Here is a 22612-nt window from a genome sequence, read left to right on the forward strand (position 1 = left end):
AAACACAGCCTAAGAGTTGCACAATTCCCCACTCTAAGACTAGTGCTATTTTGTAACATGAGGTAGGCCTATCTTTATGACGACTATAACGTTAGAGTATGACATTCTGAGATGAACACTAAAATAACCCTGTTCGTGTTTTGTCCCAACTAGCCACCAGACCAACTGAGCTAATTGATCAGTTCAATGCTTGACTCAACTCAACACACCTGAGCCCTATACTAGCCTGCTCCGGGTCAGGCGAACGCAATTTATTCTGAAAGGTTGCGTCATCATCCCCTTCATTTGAGGAAAATTACGGATTAAATATTCTAATCCAATGTTTGTGTTAAATGGTTGTTAATACCTATCAAATGTAGTAATGACAGAATGCATTTAAAATGTCACACGGTAGAACCTTTTGTATTAATTAATACAATTATTGTATCGACAGAATGCATTTAAAATGTCACACGGTAGAACCTTTTGTATTAATTAATACAATTATTGTATCGCATTGTATCGATAGGAGAGGGGAGAAAGGTGCTCATGCATTAATAATACGCACACCAAAACCGGCATTAACGATAATAAATAAAGACCGCACTTCTAAGACTTCTCACACCATATCCTGCTGAATTTGCAAGCTAACCTTAATTTAATTTCGGCACAAATGAAAATGTATCTGTTTCGGCATTCTCAATGAAGAGTTCGACATGCACACGCAGTTATAACCCGTCTAGAGTTAACAGTAGGCAGGCGATCAATATCCACCATCATTACGGAAACCATCTAGCGTAAGAACCAAACGGAAGCAAACAAAACGGGGCGGGACCTACCGGAATTGGTTGAATGGGAAGTCTCGAGTTTTCCGTTTGCAAAACAGAAACAGCGTAATGATTACACCCCTGACTAGTTTAAGAAAACCATGAGTCGATCCAGCTTCATTCGTAGTTATATCCGAAGAGGAAGAGACGCCCAAATCGGAGGAAAATCTCTCTCTCTCTAGCAGGAGTTGTTTTTTCGCCCACCAAGCAAGAAGTTTCATAATACTGACATGTTTTTTATCAAGCATATTCATGTCATGAGGCTAGTAGCATAGCATCTCTCTCCATTGAATACTGGCCGTTGATGTCAACAAACCAAATCGAATATTTAAAAAATAGATTATAATAATGAGCTGTGTCCACCAATTCAAAAGGATATAGGCAGGAGCTAGACAGCCCACCGTGCTGCTTTGTGAACGACTTCCATTGTTAGGGTGGAAAGACATGTCAGTATATCCATACATTTTGGTATATCACTCCGGGCTTCCAGGTAGGTTAAAACAAAAATATTACATGCCTTAGGCACTACAGGACCAGGGTTGCCTACTCCTCTGCATTAGAGGTTGCAAGCCTGGTCAATTAATTATATTTACTTGTTCTGACAGGTAGAAAGAGAGTCCTGACCCAAGTCCACAGTTTGCTCACTTCTCTCTTTAATCATCATGAACACAATGTTGTAATGCTCGATTTGTCACACAACACCCAAGTCTTTCCTGTATGTGTACAGAGGAGATACATGTTTCAGTGTACAAAACATTATTTTGTTGCTTACACCGCACTCTCTTATTCAAAAGCCAGTGATAAGAGGTTTGCCTATTGAATAATGAACACTCCAGTGGTGTGCACTCAAAGGTATGCCATCCACTTATGGTCAAAATACATGTTACCCATTGACTAAATCGATAACCTGAATAATACAGCCAATCCACCCATGAGTATGACCCAGTCACTTTACTTTTTCAGCACTGCAGATCTCATGTTAATTTCAGTACCACGCACTGCATGTGCATTCATTCATATGCACTGTATGTGCATTTATATAGTTTTTTCTCAAAAGATTGCTTTGAACACCTAGTTTGACTGTTGATCTCTCCATGCCTGCTGCAGGTGTAAGGTCTCTCCAATGTGGATCTTCTGATGCCTCTTTAGGTTCTCCCCACGGCTGAAGCTCTTGCCGCACTGGCCGCAATAGTATGGCTTCTCCCCTGTGTGGACCCTTTTGTGCTTTTTGAGGTCCCCGGCCTGACTGAAACACCGGCCGCACTGAAGGCAGCAGTAGGGTTTCTCGCCCGTGTGACAGCGCTGGTGGATACGCAGGTTCCCCACCCGGCTGAACGTCTTGCCGCACACAAAGCAGCTGTGCGGCTCATCCCTCCTGAAGTGTTGCCTATGGTGTTTCCTCCCGTCCCTACTGTTTTTCCCAAACCCAAATCTCCTCCCGACGCTGTTGTGACTTGAGTGGACGAATACGAGTTCGTTATATGGTCCAGTGCTCACATGAGACTTGTGAGCATTCGTTGTTGGGTCGTAGCGTGTGGAATTGCAGCTTAAATCGACACAATCAAAGGTCTCCGGGATAGTCAACGGTTCGGGTGCTGAGCACTCGGTGGGCTCGGGTTCCGTCTTGATAACATTCAGATTGATGCCAAGCTGGGTGTTTCCCTGTGAAGTGCTATTCAAGTCTGAGTGCGAGTCATTTTTCACACCCTGAGGCATGTGGACTGAAACGGCTTCATCTGATTGCCGTGCCACCTCCTCGTGATGCCCGGGTAAGGTTAAGGTAAAGTTACACTCTGTCTCATAGTGTGCTGTTTGATCCAGCTCCAGTGCATTGTACTCCTCCTCCTCCTGCCTTAGTCTCACAGTCTGTTCGAAAGTGAGCGCTGGTTTCTCATCTACCTGTGTGGGCTCTGGGCTGTCCTGCCTCAGACTAGGGCTCCAACCCTGCTCTGACGGTTTCTCGATGACCACTCTTCCACGGCCACCAGTCGCAGGAAATGTTGCAAGTTGAGCAGCTGCAAAACAAAACAGTGAAAGGGTGAACTTGAGCAAGCGGCAGAAAATGCCATCTTATTGATTTGATTATGTTGGCCAGCGACCCACCACCACCACTGAGACACTATCCTGACTCACCTGTGTTCTCCCTCTTCAACTTGTCCTGCATTTCCTGCAGTCTTCTCCTCAGACTCTCATTCTCTCTCTGAGTTCTGGCTGTTTTCTCCTGGTACTCTGACACAGTCTCTTTCACCACCTCCAGAACCTCATGCACTGCCACCGTCAGCAGCTTCGCCACACGGGCATTCAGACGCTCAATTTTGGACATCCTGAAAGGAACATAAACAGAGGAGTCTGCTGGTCTGGACCAAAAACTATTGCATTACTTTCATGATAAGCAAACAGTGCAGTGTCAATTCACCTGCCACTAGATATTGATAGGAGGGATTGACTGTTATTGAATGAAATATTGAGCAGCTTACCCAATTCGAACAGAATGCTCAACCAATGAGAATGCTCATTGGTTGGTCACCCTCTTTGGTTGTACCTCTGTAGTGTTAGTGTTGCACAGTATACTGAAACTTCGATACTAGAACATGGAAAAACGGTTCGGTACTAGAATTGGTTACTTTCTGTACTTCTGTCAAATGTGTCTCAAGTCGTATAATGATTGAGAGGATGAAGTCTATCAGCGCAGCAGATGTCCCATTCTGCAGTGAGCGCACCGTTCATGCCTCTTACCTGCTCCATTTACTCATTGCTAGCTCCTCACTCATGCTGCACAGAAGTTACTACACTTGAATAATGCAACACGGCATGTAGAAATGTTGAAACTGTTCACGAAACAATGTCCATACAGGCTAGAATCCTAATAATGCAAGATGATACCGGTAGCTTCCAGTGGTAATTGTAGGTTAATTTTCGTTGCTAGCTTACAGCTGAAGCTAACATCAAACAATTCACAACCCTAGCACTTTGTTTGTGATATAATGCAAATCATTGTGCAAAATATGCTGATTTCAAAGCTGTGTCACCAAAAACGTTATTAATTCACTTAATCGTCTCTGCATCACATCCAAAGATACTTTCCCACCGTCTGTAACGTCTCCCTCAGACTATATGGACATTTTTTCCCCACATTTATTCAACCAGGTAGGCCAGGTGAGAACAAGTTCTCATTTACAACTGCGACCTGGCCAAGATAAAGCAAAGCAGTGCGACAAACAACAGAGTTGCACATGGAATAAACAAACGTAGTCAATAACACAATAAAAGAAAAAAAATGTATGTATCTATGTACAGTGTGTGCAAATTAGGTAAGATATGAGAGGTAAGCAATAAATAGGCCATAGTGGCAAAGTAATAACAATTTAGTAATTAAACACTGGAGTGATAGATGTGCAGTAGATGAATGTGCAAGTAGAGATACTGGGGTGCAAAGGAGCAAAAATATTAATAAATAGCAATATGGGGATGAGGTAGATGGATGGGCTACTTACAGATGGCCTATATGCCTCGTCATGAATGACTTAATTAATGGATTTTATAAAAGAAGAGATTGTAAATGTTGATCAGTACAATAAAATAAGTCCCAATTGGGAGGGAAACAAATTGTCATCTGTAGCCACATTAAATATTTTTTTAAGTATTTTCTTAAAACTGCATTGTTGGTTATGGGCTTGTAAGTAAAGGTCTACGCTTGTATTCGGCACATGTGACAAATACAATTGGATTTGAATAGTGAAAACAAGCACAATAACTCAATGTATACACTTACTCATTGAATATGCTTACACCTGTATTGTGAATAGGCCGCCTAGGCCATCTTGATTTACCATGTTTACCAATAGAGGTTTACCATTCAAATAAATGATTACCGTTATTAAGTTACATTGGTAAAAACAGTCAAATTAATAATGATTGTACAATTTATTAATTGATGCATACATGGCTGTCTCTGAAAAATGTTGACATAAAATTTCAAATGTAATGATATTGAACTCAAAAGATATCCAACGATAAAACATCAGTAACGTTAGCTGAGTTATACGTCTGGATCAAGTGCCATGGTATCGAGTTACTAAACCTGGTATCGAAAGAAATTCTGATATCGTGACAACACACTCTAGTGTTGAAAACCCAGCCAGTGAGTAGGATACACTTTGTGTATGACACTCAAGTTTACACAAAAAAGTCAAACAATAGATACCTCTCTTTGTTGACCCTTATCCGCCGACTAGGTGTCCAAAACAACAGACAAGTTTGTATGGGGAATGGGCTAGCCAGCTAGCGCGTTAGTTAGCACAGTACACCACAGTCGCCAGAAAAAAAACGTGTCCAACCTTTGGCTTACAACTTTTTAAAGTAATGTTGATAAAATGTACATTGTAAACGAATAATCCTCGTATGAATACAGGTTAACTAATTGAACTAAGGTTCATGTTTTGGTAGAAAAAAAAACACGCAGCAGCCTCTAAGTGTGACGCCCGCTGTGAAGCAGGCAGGAATAAAGAAGTACTTCCAGGTCACGGATATTCTTCGATGAAGTTGAAAAGCGATTGTCATCCAAAAAAGGTTGCATTACCACCACCTACTAGACTGGAGTACAACTTCCTTATTAAACTTTGTTTATTTTTATTTTTTTAAAATAATAAAATAAACAAATTCTCTACACTTACTAAAAACCCACTCCACTATTTAAATCTATTTAGTCCTACCCCAGGCCAACAGCCTGAAAGGATGGGAAACTACCACTCAATACACCCTGTAACTCTTCTGACATCACGTTTCGCACACCCAAATACCTCTGCAGCTGTCACCACCATTTTTCTGTAACTGACGTTCCATCCCTGCAGTACAGTTGATAACCATTGCTATAAATGAAAAAAATCCAATCTTACTGAAACGTAACTTTTTTGGGCCTATCCCTCTGTACTGGTTCAGCTCTTACTACTCACACCACTCCTCTCAGGATCCCTCCCCTTGACCCATCTTCCTTTTCTTTCTTCACTGGCTCAGCATATGACAACTTCTGCACTACTCTAACCCTGGAAACCTTAACCTGCCTCTTGCACCGGATGTTTCTGATCCACAGCCACATGAGCACCCCTACAATTAACATATACCATTACTTTCCCCAATGCTACACATTCTTTTGTCTCATGCCCTTCTGCACACTTCTCACACCTAGGACACTCCCTCCTACAGACTGCTGTCACAATGCCAATGAGCTTAACACCTGTAACAACATAATGTATTCGGCACAAAAGCTTGTACGGGATATATATATCCTAACATCACTTTGTCGGGCAAAGACTCAACATCAAAACTCAAAAGGACAGACAATGACTCTTCTGTTTCACCACTCACACCACCCTGTCTGCGTCGCACCAAATAACAAGCGTCACAAAACCTGGTCACAGATTTTCTTCTTCTTTAAATTTGTATTGGTGGATTGCAACTAACTGAAAGGTGCATACACCACCACCTACTGTACGGGAGTGTGAGGATGATCACAGACTCCAAATTCATCTGTTTCGTCTATTGTTCTGGAAAGTGAATTCATTACACTTTGTGACACAAAAAGGGAAGGGAAGAAAAATTCCCCTACCATCTAACCTTACAACCAATAAAACCTCACCACTATTCCACTACCTGACCCTATCTGATCCTACACCAGGCCGTCATTCTGGGAGGACAAGACATTATCGTTCAACACACTTTGTTACTCCTCTGCAGTAAAATATCAATAACCCAAGTACTTCTCTGCTGCTGCCACAACAACATATATTTTCTGTTATTTACATTCCATTTCTGTGTTACAGTTGATAACCATGGCTATGAACGATAAGAAGCCAACCATACTGAAGCACATGTTATTCCGATCATTCCCTATTGGCCTCAGCAGAGAACTTAGAACCTCTTACATGCCGACCAGACCGGAAATGTCACGTGCGCGAGCATAGCAAAATAAGTGTACACATACATGTTATTCAATCATTGCACCCACGCTGCTCGCACGTATTAGCAAGCATCAGAATGGTCAGGCACTAAAATAGAACTTGGTTCTATTTGTGACGCTCAGCACGCTGCAAGTCCTGCCTCTCCCATCTCCTCATTGGTTTTTAGGAGCAAATACCCATGTGCCATCTCCTCATTGGTTTTTAGGAGCATATACCCACATGGGTGATTGAAAGATGAACTGAGGTCCACACTCCAGATGGTTGTGGTAATGCACCTTTTAAAGTTGGTTGCCAACCGCCACATAAATTCCAAAGAAGAAGAAGCCTGAAGGAGGAAAGATTACTAGAAACAAACGTTTACCCTTTTATCTGTGGGTTAATTGTCAGAGTAAAGGACTTTGAGCATTTCAGGTAAAATAACCCAATGTTTATATCCCAGGATAAATTAGCTAGCAACAGCTAGCTAGCTAAATGCCCATAAATGTTTAATGCTTTTCAACCTGTCCCCAAATTAATATAATTGATTCAGAGTTTCTTTAGATGTTTCAACCTGTGTGTCCTGATCAGTTTTGGTGTGGGGACAAAATCAACATGCATGCGATGGAGTGTGCGATCAGCATGTTAGGATCCCTAGCCCTGGACCCATATTCCTCTACTTCTTCACTGTTTCCAGAAGGGTTTAACATTAAAAAATGTTATTCAAAACATACACGTAAAAACGACAGCCTTACTAAATAAACTAAAGTAAATAAAGTAACACAATAAAATAACAATAACGAGGCTATATACAGGGGCTACCAGTACCGAGTCAATGTGCAGGGGTACAGGCTAGTCGAGGTAATGGAAATCATTTGTACATGTAGGTAGGGGTAAAGTGACTATACATACATAATAAACAGCGAGCAGCAGCAGTGTAAAAACAAAGGGGGGGGGGGAGAGGGGCTAGAAGCTATTGGTCAGCAGTCTTATGGCTTGGGGGTAGAAGCTGCTATGGAGCCTTTTGGACCTAGACTTGGTGCTCCGGTACCGCTTGCCATGTGGTAGCAGAGAGAACAGTCTATGACTTGGGTGACTGGAGTCATTAATTTTTTGGGGGACCTTCCTCTGACACCGCCTAATATACATTTACATTACATTTAAGTCATTTAGCAGACGCTCTTATCCAGAGCGACTTACAAATTGGTGCATTCACCTTATGACATCCAGTGGAACAACCACTTTACAATAGTGCATCTAAATATTTTAAGGGGGGAGGGGGTGAGAAGGATTACTTTATCCTATCCTAGGTATTCCTTAAAGAGGTGGGGTTTCAGGTGTCTCCGGAAGGTGGTGATTGACTCCGCTGTCCTGGCGTCGTGAGGGAGTTTGTTCCACCATTGGGGAGCCAGAGCAGCGAACAGTTTTGACTGGGCTGAGCGGGAACTGTACTTCCTCAGTGGTAGGGAGGCGAGCAGGCCAGAGGTGGATGAACGCAGTGCCCTTATTTGGGTGTAGGGCCTGATCAGAGCCTGGAGGTACTGAGGTGCCGTTCCCCTCACAGCTCCGTAGGCAAGCACCATGATCTTGTAGCGGATGCGAGCTTCAACTGGAAGCCAGTGGAGAGAGCGGAGGAGCGGGGTGACGTGAGAGAACTTGGGAAGGTTGAACACTAGACGGGCTGCGGCGTTCTGGATGAGTTGTAGGGGTTTAATGGCACAGGCAGGGAGCCCAGCCAACAGCGAGTTGCAGTAATCCAGACGGGAGATGACAAGTGCCTGGATTAGGACCTGCGCCGCTTCCTGTGTGAGGCAGGGTCGTACTCTGCGGATGTTGTAGAGCATGAACCTACAGGAACGGGCCACCGCCTTGATGTTAGTTGAGAACGACAGGGTGTTGTCCAGGATCACGCCAAGGTTCTTAGCGCTCTGGGAGGAGGACACAATGGAGTTGTCAACCGTGATGGCGAGATCATGGAACGGGCAGTCCTTCCCCGGGAGGAAGAGCAGCTCCGTCTTGCCGAAGTTCAGCTTGAGGTGGTGATCCGTCATCCACACTGATATGTCTGCCAGACATGCAGAGATGCGATTCGCCACCTGGTCATCAGAAGTGGGAAAGGAGAAGATTAATTGTGTGTCGTCTGCATAGCAATGATAGGAGAGACCATGTGAGGTTATGACAGAGCCAAGTGACTTGGTGTATAGCGAGAATAGGAGAGGGCCTAGAACAGAGCCCTGGGGGACACCAGTGGTGAGACCGCGTGGTGAGGAGACAGATTCTCGCCACGCCACCTGGTAGGAGCGACCTGTCAGGTAGGACGCAATCTGCGTGGGCCGCGCCGGAGATGCCCAACTCGGAGAGGGTGGAGAGGAGGATCTGATGGTTCACAGTATCGAAGGCAGCCGATAGGTCTAGAAGGATGAGAGCAGAGGAGAGAGAGTTAGCTTTAGCGGTGCGGAGCGCCTCCGTGATACAGAGAAGAGCAGTCTCAGTTGAATGACTAGTCTTGAAACCTGACTGATTTGGATCAAGAAGGTCATTCTGAGAGAGATAGCGGGAGAGCTGACCAAGGACGGCACGTTCAAGAGTTTTGGAGAGAAAAGAAAGAAGGGATACTGGTCTGTAGTTGTTGACATCGGAGGGATCGAGTGTAGGTTTTTTCAGAAGGGGTGCAACTCTCGCTCTCTTGAAGACGGAAGGGACGTAGCCAGCGGTCAGGGATAAGTTGATGAGCGAGGTGAGGTAAGGGAGAAGGTCTCCGGAAATGGTCTGGAGAAGAGAGGAGGGGATAGGGTCGAGCGGGCAGGTTGTTGGGCGGCCGGCCGTCACAAGACGCGAGATTTCATCTGGAGAGAGAGGGGAGAAAGAGGTCAGAGCACAGGGTAGGGCAGTGTGAGCAGAACCAGCGGTGTCGTTAGACTTAGCAAACGAGGATCGGATGTCGTCGACCTTCTTTTCAAAATGGTTGACGAAGTCATCTGCAGAGAGGGAGGAGGTGGGGGGAGGGGGAGGAGGATTCAGGAGGGAGGAGAAGTTGGCAAAGAGCTTCCTAGGGTTAGAGGCAGATGCTTGGAATTTAGAGTGGTAGAAAGTGGCTTTAGCAGCAGAGACAGAGGAGGAAAATGTAGAGAGGAGGGAGTGAAAGGATGCCAGGTCCGCAGGGAGGCGAGTTTTCCTCCATTTCCGCTCGGCTGCCCGGAGCCCTGTTCTGTGAGCTCGCAATGAGTCGTCAAGCCACGGAGCGGGAGGGGAGGACCGAGCCGGCCTGGAAGATAGGGGACATAGAGAGTCAAAGGATGCAGAAAGGGAGGAGAGGAGGGTTGAGGAGGCAGAATCAGGAGATAGGTTGGAGAAGGTTTGAGCAGAGGGAAGAGATGATAGGATGGAAGAGGAGAGAGTAGCGGGGGAGAGAGAGCGAAGGTTGGGACGGCGCGATACCATCCGAGTAGGGGCAGTGTGGGAAGTGTTGGATGAGAGCGAGAGGGAAAAGGATACAAGGTAGTGGTCGGAGACTTGGAGGGGAGTTGCAATGAGGTTAGTGGAAGAACAGCATCTAGTAAAGATGAGGTCGAGCGTATTGCCTGCCTTGTGAGTAGGGGGAAGGTGAGAGGGTGAGGTCAAAAGAGGAGAGGAGTGGAAAGAAGGAGGCAGAGAGGAATGAGTCAAAGGTAGACGTGGGGAGGTTAAAGTCGCCCAGAACTGTGAGAGGTGAGCCGTCCTCAGGAAAGAAGCTTATCAAGGCATCAAGCTCATTGATGAACTCTCCGAGGGGACCTGGAGGGCGATAAATGATAAGGATGTTAAGCTTGAAAGGGCTGGTAACTGTGACAGCATGAAATTCAAAGGAGGCGATAGACAGATGGGTAAGGGGAGAAAGAGAAATGACCACTTGGGAGAGATAAGGATCCCGATGCCACCACCCCGCTGACCAGAAGCTCTCGGGGTGTGCGAGAACACGTGGGCGGACGAAGAGAGAGCAGTAGGAGTAGCAGTGTTATCTGTGGTGATCCATGTTTCTGTCAGTGCCAAGAAGTCGAGGGACTGGAGGGAGGCATAGGCTGAGATGAACTCTGCCTTGTTGGCTGCAGATCGGCAGTTCCAGAGGCTACCGGAGACCTGGAACTCCACGTGGGTCGTGCGCGCTGGGACCACCAGATTAGGGTGGCAGCGGCCACGCGGTGTGGAGCGTTTGTATGGTCTGTGCAGAGAGGAGAGAACAGGGATAGACAAACACATAGTTGACAGGCTACAGAAGAGGCTACGCTAATGCAAGGAGATTGGAATGACAAGTGGACTACACGTCTCGAATGTTCAGAAAGTTAAGCTTACATAGCAAGAATCTTATTGACTAAAATTATTAAAATGATACAGTACTGCTGAAGTAGGCTAGCTGGCAGTGGCTGCGTTGTTGACTTTGTAGGCTAGCTGGCAGTGGCTGCGTTGTTGACACTACACTAATCAAGTCGTTCCGTTGAGTGTAATAGTTTCTACAGTGCTGCTATTCGGGGGCTAGCTGGCTAGCTAGCAGTGTTGATTACGTTACGTTGCGTTAAAAGAACGACAATAGCTGGCTAGCTAACCTAGAAAATCAGTCTAGACTACACAATTATCTTTGATACACAGACGGCTATGTAGCTAGCTATGTAGCTAGCTACGATCAAACAAATCAAACCGTTGTGCTGTAATGAAATGAAATGAAAAATGTGATACTACCTGTGGAGCGAAGCGGAATGCGGCCGGGTTGTTGAGTGCGGAAGTTCTATTCAGTAGACGTTGGCTAGCTGTTGGCTAGCTAGCAGTGTCTCCTACGTTAAGGACGACAAATAGCTGGCTAGCTAACCTCGGTAAATTAAGATAATCACTCTAAGACTACACGCTCTAAACTACACAATTATCTTGGATACGAAGACAACAAAGACAACTATGTAGCTAGCTAACACTACACTAATCAAGTCGTTCAGTTGAGTGTAATAGTTTCTACATATAATATAATAATAATAATAATAATAATATAGAGGTCCTGGATGGCAGGAAGATTGCCCCCAGTGATGTACTGGGCCGTACGCACTACCCTCTGTAGCACTTTACGGTCAGATGCCGAACAGTTACGATACCAGGTGGTGATGCAATCAGTGCTCTGACGGTGTAACTGTAGAACTTTTTGAGGATCTAGGGACCCGTGACAAATCTTTTCAGTCTCCTGAGGGGGAATAGGCTTTGTCGTGCCTTCTTTGCAACTGCCTTGCTGTGTTTGAACCATGATAGTTTGTTGGTGATGTGGACACTAATGAACTTGAAGCTCTCAACCCGCTCCACTGCAGCCCCGTCGATTTGAATGGGGGTGTGTTTGTCCCTCATTTTCCTATAGTCCAAGATCAGCTCCTTTGTCTTGCTCATGTTGAGGGAGACGTTATTGTCCTGGCACCACACTGCCAGGTCTCTGACCTCCTCCTTATTGGCTGTCTCATCATTGTCTGTGACACTTGTGTCGTCAGCAAACTTAATGATGGTGTTGGAGTCGTGCTTGACCATACAGTCGTGGGTGAAAAGGGAGTACATGGGGGGAATAAGCACTCACCCCTGAGGGGCCCGCGTTTTGAGGATCAGCATGGCATAAGTGTTGTTGGGGGGCAGCCAATCAGGAAGTCCAGGATCCAGTTGCAGAGGGTTGTGTTTCGCCCCAGGATCCTTAGCTTAGTGATGAGCTTTGTGTGCACTATGGTGTTGAACTCTGACTACAGTCAAGTAACTTTTTTTAAACCTTTATTTCGCTAGGCAAGTCAGATAAGAACAAATTCTTATTTACAATTGCAGCCTATAGCGGGAAAACCCGGACAACACTGGGCCAATTGTGCGCTGCCCTTTGGGAGTCCCAATCACAGCCGGTTGTGTTACAGCCTGGATTCGAACCAGGGTGTCTGTAGTGACACCTCTAGCACTGAGATGCAGTGCATTAGACTGCTACGCCACTCGGGAGCCCAACCATATAGGTGTTCCTTTTCTCCAGGTGGGAAAGGGCAGTGTGGAGTGCAATTGAGATTCTGTCATCTGTGGATCTGTTCAGGCGGTATGCGAATTGGAGTGGGTCTAGGGTTTCCGGAATGTTGTTGATGTGAGCCATGACCAGCCTTTCAAAGCACTTCATGGCTACTGACGTGACTGCTACGGGCGGTAGTCATTTAGGCATGTTACCTTCACATTCTTGAGCACAAGGACTATGGTGGTCTGCTTGAAACATGTAAGAATTACAGACTCGGTCAGATAAAGGTTGAAAATGTCAGTGAAGACACTTGCCAGTTGGTCCACGCATGCTTCGAGTACATGGTAATCCGCCTGGCTCAGCGGTCTTGTGAATTTTAACCTGTTTAAAGGTCTTGCTCACATCGGCTACGGAGAACGTGATCACACAGTAATCTGGAACCGCTGGTGCTCTCATGTATGCTTCAGGGTTGCTTGCCTCGAAGCGAGCATTAAAAGGCATTTAGCCCATCTGGTATGTTTGCGTCACTGGGCAGCTCACGGCTGGGTTTCCCTTTGTAGTCCGTAATAGTTTGCAAGCCCTGCCACATCCGACGAGTGTCATAGCCGGTGTAGTAGGATTCAACCTTAGTCTTGTATTCACGCTTGCCTGTTTGATGATTCTTCTGAGGGCATAGCAGAATTTATTATAAGTGTCCGGGTTAGTGTCCCTCTCCTTGAAAGCGACGGCTCTAGCTTTTAGCTCGGTGTGGATGTTGCCTGTAATCCATGACTTCTGGTTTGGATCTATACGTTCGGTCACTTTGGGGACTTGAGGAAGCTGGTGACTGAGGTGGTATACACCACAATGCCATTGGATGAATCCTGGAACACACTTGTTTTCTCAATCTAGGTAATATAGATGTATGTATGAGCATACAGTATATTTCCATTCACAAGGATACACTGTGTAGTAATGAACATTTTAAGCAAAAACAATGCGCCAGAGTTAATGCAGGAGCTAGAATGCTTTTTAAACCACCACTACCATGCACCGCTGGACATGAAACATGTCAAAGGCAGCAACTGCGCTTGCTCCGTCATATGCCCACCGCGCAAAAAGTAACAACCAGGGCCTTCTTCATCCAAAACCACTGGCGAAGGAGTCTTTCAGCACGGAGGCTATGGACATGTCAGGGACTGCTGGAGGCTATCAAAAAGCTGACGAAACTGGAGATGCTAGAGACAATCCAACAGAGCATCTCAGAACTGACACCTAGTTTGGAGTTCAGCTAAAAGGAAAAAAGACAAACTGAAGAAGGAGAACAAATCTTTGAAAGGGGCTGTACAAAACATTTAGAATGCAGTTGAGACAATTCATCGGGAGAATAGAACACTGAAGGAGTCACTGCTTGATGTACAATCTCAAGGAATGTTTCATGGATTCCTGAGATAGACTAAATCTAACCAGATGATAATGTGAAGGAATTTATGACTGAAAAGCTGAAACTGCCCTCCAATGTCGTGGAGAAAATCACATTCTCCAGGGTGCATAGAATGGGGAAACCCTTCAGAGCCATACCTCACGCAATTATTGCGCTCTTTAAACATTTCCAACAGAAGGGAATGGTCAAAACCAGGGGCAGAGAATTAAAAGGAACCAACTATGGGATGAATGACCACTTTCCCCATGACATAAACCAGAGACGCAATGTACTCTATCCTGTCATGCGAGAACACAGGGGGCCGGAGTGACAGAGTTGCAATGGTTGAGGATAAACTGTACATACCGTTGAAGTCAGACGTTTACATACACCTTAGCCAAATACATTTAAACTCAGTTTTTCACAATTCCTGACATTTAATCCTAGTAAAAACTCTCTGTTTAGGTCAGTTAGGATCACCACTTTATTTTAAGAATGTGAAATGTCAGATTAATAGTAGAGAGAATGATTTATTTCAGCTTTTATTTATTTAATCACTTTCCTAGTGGATCAGAAGTTTACATACACTCAATTATTATTTGGTGGCATTGCCTTTAAATTGTTTAATTTGGGTCAAACATTTCAGGTAGCCTTCCACAAGCTTCCCACAATTAGTTGGGTGAATTTTGTCCCATTGTTCCTGACAGAGCTGGTGTAATGGAGTCAGGTTTGTAGGCCTCCTTGCTCGCACACACTTTTTCAGTTCTGCCCACAAATTTTCTATAGGATTGAAGTCAGGGCTTTGTGATGGCCACTCCAACACCTTGACTTTGTTGTCCTTAAGCCATTTTGTCACAACTTTGGAAGTATGCCTGGGGTCATTGTCCATTTGGAAGACCCATTTGCGACCAAGCTTTAACTTCCTGACTAATGTCTTGAGATGTTGCTTCAATATATCCACGTAATTTTCCGCCCTCATGATGCCATCTATTTTGTGAAGTGCACCAGTCCCTCCTGCAGCAAAGCACCCCCACAACATGATGCTGCCACCACCTTACATCCGGTTAAAATGAACCTTACTAAAATAAAAACACAGAATCTGGGAATAATTTGTATATCACTGGTTAGAGGATGACTTGTAGAAGACAGCCAGCTACAGTTTGGATTGTTGCATTTTGTTTCAAGTGGGTCGCCAACGTGGAAAGGTAAACGCAACAAACACTATTTTGTTAATCACTCATATCGATATCAATTTGAGTAGAGCGGGGGCAAACGTTTGAGGTGTATGCAATGTTTAAACAAACACTATTCAAAGGCCACAATGAATCTGAGAATAATTTACATGGTTAGAAGAGAATTTGCTAAAAGACAGTAATCTAAATTCTAGAACAGGGGTTTTAAAGTAATTCCAATGAGGGCCGAGTGTCTGCGGTTTTGTTTTTTTCCTTTCAATTAAGACCAAGACAACCAGGTGAGAGGAGTTCCTTACTAATTCATTCTTTACTAACCCACAGACTCTCGGCCATAGGTGGAATGAGCTTGACACGTGTTCTAGAATGTCGGATGGAAGTTTTGGAAGGCTGCCAAAACAGGGAAGGAAACAAATCAATTGCTTTGTTATTTAATTTCAACAAATCACGACCCGCCATAGGATATCAACAGTGACAAGGATTGGTTGTTATTTGAGTGATAGTTTAACTCTCAAATCCATGAATTGGTACGAGGCCAGCGTCTTTTATACAGGGAGCTTTCAAATTTTCCACGCCATTTGAGTTAGAAAATTTAAAGTAGAAAACCACCAGTCCATACCATAAAATCAACAGTGCAAAACCAATGATATTGCTCTGTTTTGAGCAATCGATTTTGTAGCATTGTGTTGACTATGAATGTGTATCACTAATGAGGTAAAAAGGATGTGCAAATAATCCTCATTCAATGTGGTCAAAACGTGAGGTTGTGTAATGTAGTAAAACATTCTGTCCAAGTACAGGAAATTAGAGTAACAGGGTTGGTTATGTTTCCACTTGACACTGCAGAAATATGTATTAGATGTTTATGTATTCCCATTGGTTGGTTGAATTTACATATTAATATTATGACATTGGTCATGCTTGCAGATAGGGGGGAGATCGCAAACTTAAATTCTCCCCAGTCTGATATTGACGTTCAAGCGGTAGGTCATGTTCTGAAATACTGTATTCTATTTTTCATATTTACAATGTGTGCGAGTTCACTATGTACATGTCCTGATATACACTACTGTTGAAAAGTTTGGGGTCACTTAGAAATGTCCTTTTCTTACCATGAAAACATAGATGAAATGAGTTGCAAAATGAATAGGAAATATAGTCAAGACGTTGACAAGGTTATCAATAATGATTTTGAATTGAAATAATAATTGTGTCCTTCAAACTTTGCTTTTGTCAAAGAATACTCCATTTACAGCAATTACAGCCTTGCAGACCTTTGGCATTCTTAGTTGCCAATTTGTTAAGGTAATCTGAAGAGATTTCACCCCATGCTTCCTGAAGCACCTCCCACAAATTGAATTGGCTTGATGGGCACTTACGAACTATACGGTCAAGCTGCTCCCACAACAACTCAATAGGGTTGAGATCCGGTGACTGTGCTGGCCACTCCATTAGACAGAATAACAGAATAAGAATAAGCGCTGTCCACAGGGTATGGCATGACGTTGCAAAATGGAGTGATAGCCTTCCTTCCTCAAGATCCCTCTTACCCTGTACAAATCTACCACTTTACCACCACCAAAGCACCAGCAGACCATCACATTGCCTCCACCATGCTTGACAGATGGTATCAAGCATTCCTCCAGCATCTTTAATTTTTTTCTGCGTCTCACAAATGTTCTTTATGATCCGAACACCTCAAACTTATATTTGTCTGTCCATAACACTTTTTTCCAATCTTCCTCTGTCCACTGTCTGTGTTCTTTTGCCCATCTTAATCTTTTCCTTTTATTGGCCAATCTGCGACATGGCTTTTTCTTTGCAACTCTTCCTAGAAGGCCAGCATCCCGGAGTCGCCTCCACTATTGACATTGAGACTGGTATTTTGCAGCTACTGTTTAATAAAGCTGCCAGTTGAGGACTTGAGGCGCCTGTTTCTCAAACTAGACACTAATGTACTTGTCCTCTTGCTCAGTTGTACAACGGGCCTTTCCACTCTTCTTCTATTCTGGTTTGAGACAGTTTGCGCTGTTCTGTGAAGGGAGTAGTACACAGTGCTGTAAGAGATCTTCCGTTTCTTAGCAATTTCTCACATGGAATAGCCTTCATTTCTCAGAACAAGAATAGACTGACGAGTTTCAGAAGAAAGTTCTTTGTTTCTGGCCATTTTAAGCCTGTAATTGAACCCACAAATGCTGATGCTCCAGATACTCAACTAGTCTAAAGAAGGACAGTTTTATTGCTGCTTTAATCAACACAACAGTTTTCAGCTGTGCTAACATAATCGCAAAAGGGTTTTCTAATGATCAATTAGCCTTTTAAAATGACAAACTTGGATTCGCTAACACAACGTGCCACTGGAACACAGGAGTGATGGTTGCTGATAATGGGCCTCTGTACGCCTATGTAGATATTCCATTAAAAAACTTTTTTTTTTAAATTATCTGCAGGTTCCAGCACAATAGTCATTTACAACATTAACAATGTCTACACTGCATTTCTGATCAATTTGATGTCATTTTAAAATGGACAAATACTGTGCTTTTCCTTCAAAAACAAGGACATTTCTAAGTGACCACAAGCTTTTGAACAGTACCTGTTAGATATTTGATGCATCCTGGGATGTGTTTTGTATGTTATTGCTGTAAGAGCGAGTTAGCTAGCATGCTCTAATTGTAATGGTCACATTAGCTCCCAGTTATTCCCATGTTAAAACAGACAATCACAAACCTACAGCCATCAACATACTGTTGTCCTGTACATCTATTGTGCTTCCTTGTGTCTATCGTCAGGTACTTACATTTATTGTACTATTTTTGTCATTGTATAAATAAACATTTCAATTTAGGCAGAGAGCGTTCATATACACTGAGCACACAAAACATTAAGAACACCTGCTCTTTCCATGACAGACTAACCAGGTGAAAGCTATGCTAACAATATTTACATTCAGCTTTTTGATACCTTCTAATCCGTGAGCATGTAAGCCCTTCACACTCATACCCGTATATATGGGTTGAAAATGGCATATTTGGACACTAATAAGCACCAAAATTGGAACGTAGTGTACAGCAACATGCTATACATGGCAATTCACAGCATTGTGTATTTTGACTGACAAGACATTCTGAATTTGAGCACTGCACGCAACAAGAAGTTGCCCCCATCCCTCCCGATAATTGGGCAACTTCTGCAATTTTGTTGTTGTCTGTTATGTCATCATACACTGGGTTGTTCTGAACACAATGAACCTGTTTGTTTATGGGGAAGAAAATTTGTTGTGGCACACGCACCTGAATGTACTCGTGTCTCCTTTCTATGTGAACCAAAATTACAATCTGTTTCTCTGAATTTCCTTGTGAAAGCCTAACACTGTCAGATCATATAGGTAAAAGAAATGTACCTAGTTGAAGACTTCTTTGAGTCATAAAAGTGCATTGAAATGGATTAGGAACTGTAGACACTTGAGAGGCGTGTGGTCACTTGGAGACCAGTTAGTCCTTTCACCCTTGTCATTTTTGTCTTCCACAATTTTCCAGCAAAAGTCTTGTTACTAAATGTATCCGGAGTAGTTTCTGATTTCATTATCAACAAATGCGGCGAAAAGTACAGTAAATATAAAATACACATTTAAAATCAATGTAATGTTTGGATTAAGACTTGTGCCTGGTGAACTGTTGTGTACTCACCTTTGGTCTAATAATATCCCCATTAACTCCAAAATCATGGTTATGCATCTGCTTTTCGTATTTATTCTATAACATTTAGCCCTATCCATGTAGACCAATTCCCACATGTGAAGGGTTTGCATGAATTAAGATGAGTTTCAATGCATTCTTAGATGGGTTTCAATGCATTCTTACTTCAGCTGCTTCAATGATAACTATTTTTAAACTTAGCATTTGAAGGTATTGTTTTTTTTAAATGATTATTAACCTTTATTTAACTAGGCAAGTAAGTTAAGAACAAATTCTTATTTTCAATGACAGCCGAGTGGGTTAACTGCCTTGTTCAGAGGCAGAACAACAGGATTTTACCTTGTCAACTCGGGGATTCGATCTTGCAACCTTTTGGTTACTAGTCCAACACTCTAGGCTACCTGCCACCCCCATCTTTTCTTGGAAGATATCTCAATATGTGAACTTCTTCCACTATTAATAATAATACTTTGAGCCAGCTGAGCAAGTGCACAAAGTTTCTACTAAAACGTCCTTTTCTAGGTGACATACGCTGTGTCCAATCAATCAATGTCTGGTTGTGTGAGAGTGTTCAGCTGTGGGATCGCCTAAGCCAGTGGAGGCAAAGCTCTACAAAACGTAATTGTACAAAGCCTATTATTTGGCAGGGAATACTATTATCTACTATGTAGATCAGTGATTCTACACCTCACTTTGCTCAAGCTGATCCACTCCGATGAATTAGGGTCATTTTAAGGGGAGAATCAATTAAACAAACCACAGGACATTATGCTTACAGGGTAAGGAAACCAATATGTGATTTTGTCATTTGGGTGAATTATCCAATGAGCCTGTAAGTATCAAATGCTGTCACACATCAACCAATTATACATTTATTTGAACAGCTTATCTATGAAACACATGCTGCATACACACTGTCAGTCCATATAGTGTGTATTGATCCATGCTTGATTATGTCAATTAAGATAACTCACATTGTAATGATCTTACAAACACTTCCATGAGTTGACTATAGGGAATGCAGTTAGTGCAGTCACAGTCACGTTGTTGGCTCTACAGGCCAGTTGCTGGTTTGATCCCAGTGTAACCGATGTGAAATGGCTAGCTAGTTAGCAGTGTGCGCTAGTAGACGTCACCCGCTCTGAGACTTTGAAGTAGAGGTTTCCCTTGCTCTGCAAAAACCGGAGCTTTTATGGAGTGACCGGTAACAATGCTTTGTTGGTGAGTTTGTTGGTGTGTTCATAGGGTCCCTGGTTCAAGAAAGGAGAGGGACGGAAGCAACACTGTTACATGAATGCTTTTGACCGGGATCACTCAGTTGGGCTTTGTCCAGAGGAGGTCAATGTAGGTTGAGTGCAGCCAATGTAAAAATTTGGCTAGCTAGTTAGCGGCGTGCACCAGTAGCGTTCAAATCGGTGAGATCACCTGCTCCAAGACCTTGAAGTAGTTGTTTCCCATGCTTTGCAAGGTCTGCAGCTTTTGTGGAGCAATAGTTAATGATACTTTGGAGACAGTTGTTGTGTTCAGAGGGTCCCTGGTTCGAGCATGGAGAGGGACAGACAACGCTGTTACACAAACTAGCTCCAATTTCACTCTCAAAAAGTGTGGTCTACGTTATACCTTGTGACCATGTAGTAAGTGGCACACTATGCGTCGGGGGTGCAGCACAAAAATCACCCCAACATCCATACAAACAGGCCAAAGTTCAACAAATGCACTTCACTTTTGATTCAAGGACGATTAAATCTGAAAGTCTGAAACTTTATTCAACACTAAGATGCCTGACAACGTGAATTCTCTGATGCTTCTTAAGGTGACTGGACTGACTGAAAGTCTTGCCGCACTGTTGGCAGCCATACGGTCTTTCCCCAGTGTGAACCCTCTTGTGTTTCTGCAGGTTCCCAGCGTGACTGAAGCGTCTCCCACAGTGCAGGCAGCAGTAGGGTTTCTCCCCTGTGTGACAGCGCTGGTGGATTCGAAGATTCCCGATCCGGCTGAACGTCTTCCCGCACAGGATGCAGCTGTGGCTCTCTTCACGCCTAAGCAGAGGCCTATTTTGTCGCCTGGCGTCCTGGACCAACTCTGGGTGACATGTGAAGGGAAACGTGTCCACAAAGGTGTTTAGACCTTCTGCATTGATGTAGTGCACTACACCGTGCATTTCCGGGTTGTTCTGCATTGGTTCCGGGGCACTGTGATTATGTGTTGCACTACTATTCGAGTCTTCGCACTCAAAAAATGGGTTCTGGTCTGGTGTCTCTTGGGGGGCAGAGGAATATTCCAAGTGCTCAGGTTCGGTTTTGATTTCACCCGAGAACAGACCTGGGTGAGGAGGAGAGCTGGGGTTGCTTAGGGGTAACATGTTGGAGGACATATGTCCAGTGTGCATGGAGTCTAGGTCGGCGTCACACAGAGAATGAGGCATATATACAGTCAGGGCTGCCTCTGTCACCTGTGACAACCTCTCGGGAGGCTCTCCGCTACGCTCGGCTAACGTTAGTGTGACATTACACTCAGTCTCGGAGTCCTCCAAGTGGTCTAGCTCCAGTGAGTTGTTGTACTCCAGTCTCCTCCACGGTTTCTGGGTGAGCAATGGTTTGTCCTCGTACTGTGTAGACTCTGGGTCCTGCGGCCAGGGGCTGCCCTCGCTTCCCTCCTCCTGCTCGGTTTTACCTGAAATGGCTGTGGGAGCAGGGGCAGACTGTTGAGCTGCCAATGACAAAGATGGTATCAGAAAACCACACCAAACACCACAGAGGGTAACAATTGTTGATTGTATTAATTTGATCAGGCATATCACAACAGCGTTTCTCATCTGTCCTCACAGATGTATAACTAAAGGACTATCTAAACATCAGAATTTACCTAGTTTCTGCTACATGTGCTTTTGAGGAAAACTACCCCCAACAACTTGATAGCAGTCTCATCTGAGCAACCCAACGTAATAGACTAGGAGCAGAAACAGAGTCAGGCCCTCCTCATTTTTACAGTCAACTAGGTCTATTACTTCAGCAACAAGCATTGAATCTCACCTGTGTTTTCTCTCTTCATCTTTTCCTGAAGTTCCTGTAGTCTCCTCCTCAGACTCAAGTTCTCTCTCTGAGTTCTGGCTGTTTTCTCCTGGTACTCAGACACAGTCTCTTTCACCACCTCCAGAACCTCATTCACCGCCACCGTCAGCAGTTTCGCCACACGGGCGTTCAGACGCTCAATTTTCGACATGATTTACAAATAGGTTACAGGACTACAAAGTGCAGTGAATGACTGTGAGAACGTCCAAGTTTCATGTAAAAAGGCAGGGCAGGGCTTACTTTGAAGCCATCGATGACCGTCCAATGGTAGATGTTGTAAGCTAACTAGCTGCTAAGGTTACAGATCTTAACACGTAGAGGCTCTGACATGCTAACGTTAGCTTCCGACTACATCAATGCCTGTTTTGGCTCCGATGTTTTCTTCTTCGTCGTCGTCGTCGTCTGAGCGATTAACATGCAAGTTCAACATAAAATGTCTCACCTGTATCCATTTGTGGACAACGGCTGAACTGTTTTGTTGTAGCACAGGGCTCGTCACTTCCGCAAGTCACGTAAAGGGGCGGTTGCCAGA

At 44.0% G+C, this 22612-nt stretch overlaps 2 protein-coding genes across 4 annotated transcripts; both read right to left on the reverse strand.

Annotated features, from left to right (window-relative positions):
• Positions 1 to 1437: 1437 nt before the first annotated feature.
• Positions 1438 to 5661, reverse strand: LOC124048496 (zinc finger and SCAN domain-containing protein 21-like). 2 transcript variants are annotated; one of them, XM_046369338.1, is made up of 3 exons: positions 5011 to 5661; positions 2940 to 3130; positions 1438 to 2821 (listed from the first exon to the last, which is right to left on the reverse strand). In XM_046369338.1, exons 2-3 carry the CDS (start codon positions 3127 to 3129, stop codon positions 1878 to 1880), a joined length of 1134 nt encoding a protein of 377 aa, XP_046225294.1. In that variant the 5' UTR covers position 3130; positions 5011 to 5661; the 3' UTR covers positions 1438 to 1877. The 2 variants fall into 2 exon arrangements, with proteins under 2 accessions (XP_046225294.1, XP_046225295.1); XM_046369339.1 differs by lacking the exon at positions 5011 to 5661 and having other exon boundaries at positions 2940 to 4020.
• Positions 5662 to 17809: 12148 nt separating this feature from the next.
• Positions 17810 to 22579, reverse strand: LOC124048495 (zinc finger protein 2-like). Of its 2 annotated transcripts, none has more exons than XM_046369337.1 (2): positions 22042 to 22579; positions 17810 to 21691 (listed from the first exon to the last, which is right to left on the reverse strand). In XM_046369337.1, exons 1-2 carry the CDS (start codon positions 22229 to 22231, stop codon positions 20772 to 20774), a joined length of 1110 nt encoding a protein of 369 aa, XP_046225293.1. In that variant the 5' UTR covers positions 22232 to 22579; the 3' UTR covers positions 17810 to 20771. The 2 variants fall into 2 exon arrangements, with proteins under 2 accessions (XP_046225293.1, XP_046225292.1); XM_046369336.1 differs by having other exon boundaries at positions 17810 to 21718.
• Between the last annotated feature and the right edge of the window lie 33 nt (positions 22580 to 22612).

Source organism: Oncorhynchus gorbuscha, linkage group LG11 (assembly GCF_021184085.1).
Source record: "Oncorhynchus gorbuscha isolate QuinsamMale2020 ecotype Even-year linkage group LG11, OgorEven_v1.0, whole genome shotgun sequence".
In the NCBI taxonomy this organism is placed as follows: domain Eukaryota; kingdom Metazoa; phylum Chordata; class Actinopteri; order Salmoniformes; family Salmonidae; genus Oncorhynchus; species Oncorhynchus gorbuscha.

What these genes read in the sequence shown, in the direction of transcription:
- LOC124048496 (XM_046369338.1), bottom strand. Translation starts at nt 3,129, where the DNA reads ATGTCCAAAATTGAGCGTCTGAATGCCCGTGTGGCGAAGCTGCTGACG. An exon ending in GTTGAAGAGGGAGAACACAG is followed by an intron (nt 2,822 to 2,939) that starts GTGAGTCAGGAT and finishes TTTGTTTTGCAG; the next exon opens with CTGCTCAACTTGCAACATTT.
- LOC124048495 (XM_046369336.1), bottom strand. Translation starts at nt 22,231, where the DNA reads ATGTCGAAAATTGAGCGTCTGAACGCCCGTGTGGCGAAACTGCTGACG. An exon ending in GATGAAGAGAGAAAACACAG is followed by an intron (nt 21,719 to 22,041) that starts GTGAGATTCAAT and finishes TGTCATTGGCAG; the next exon opens with CTCAACAGTCTGCCCCTGCT.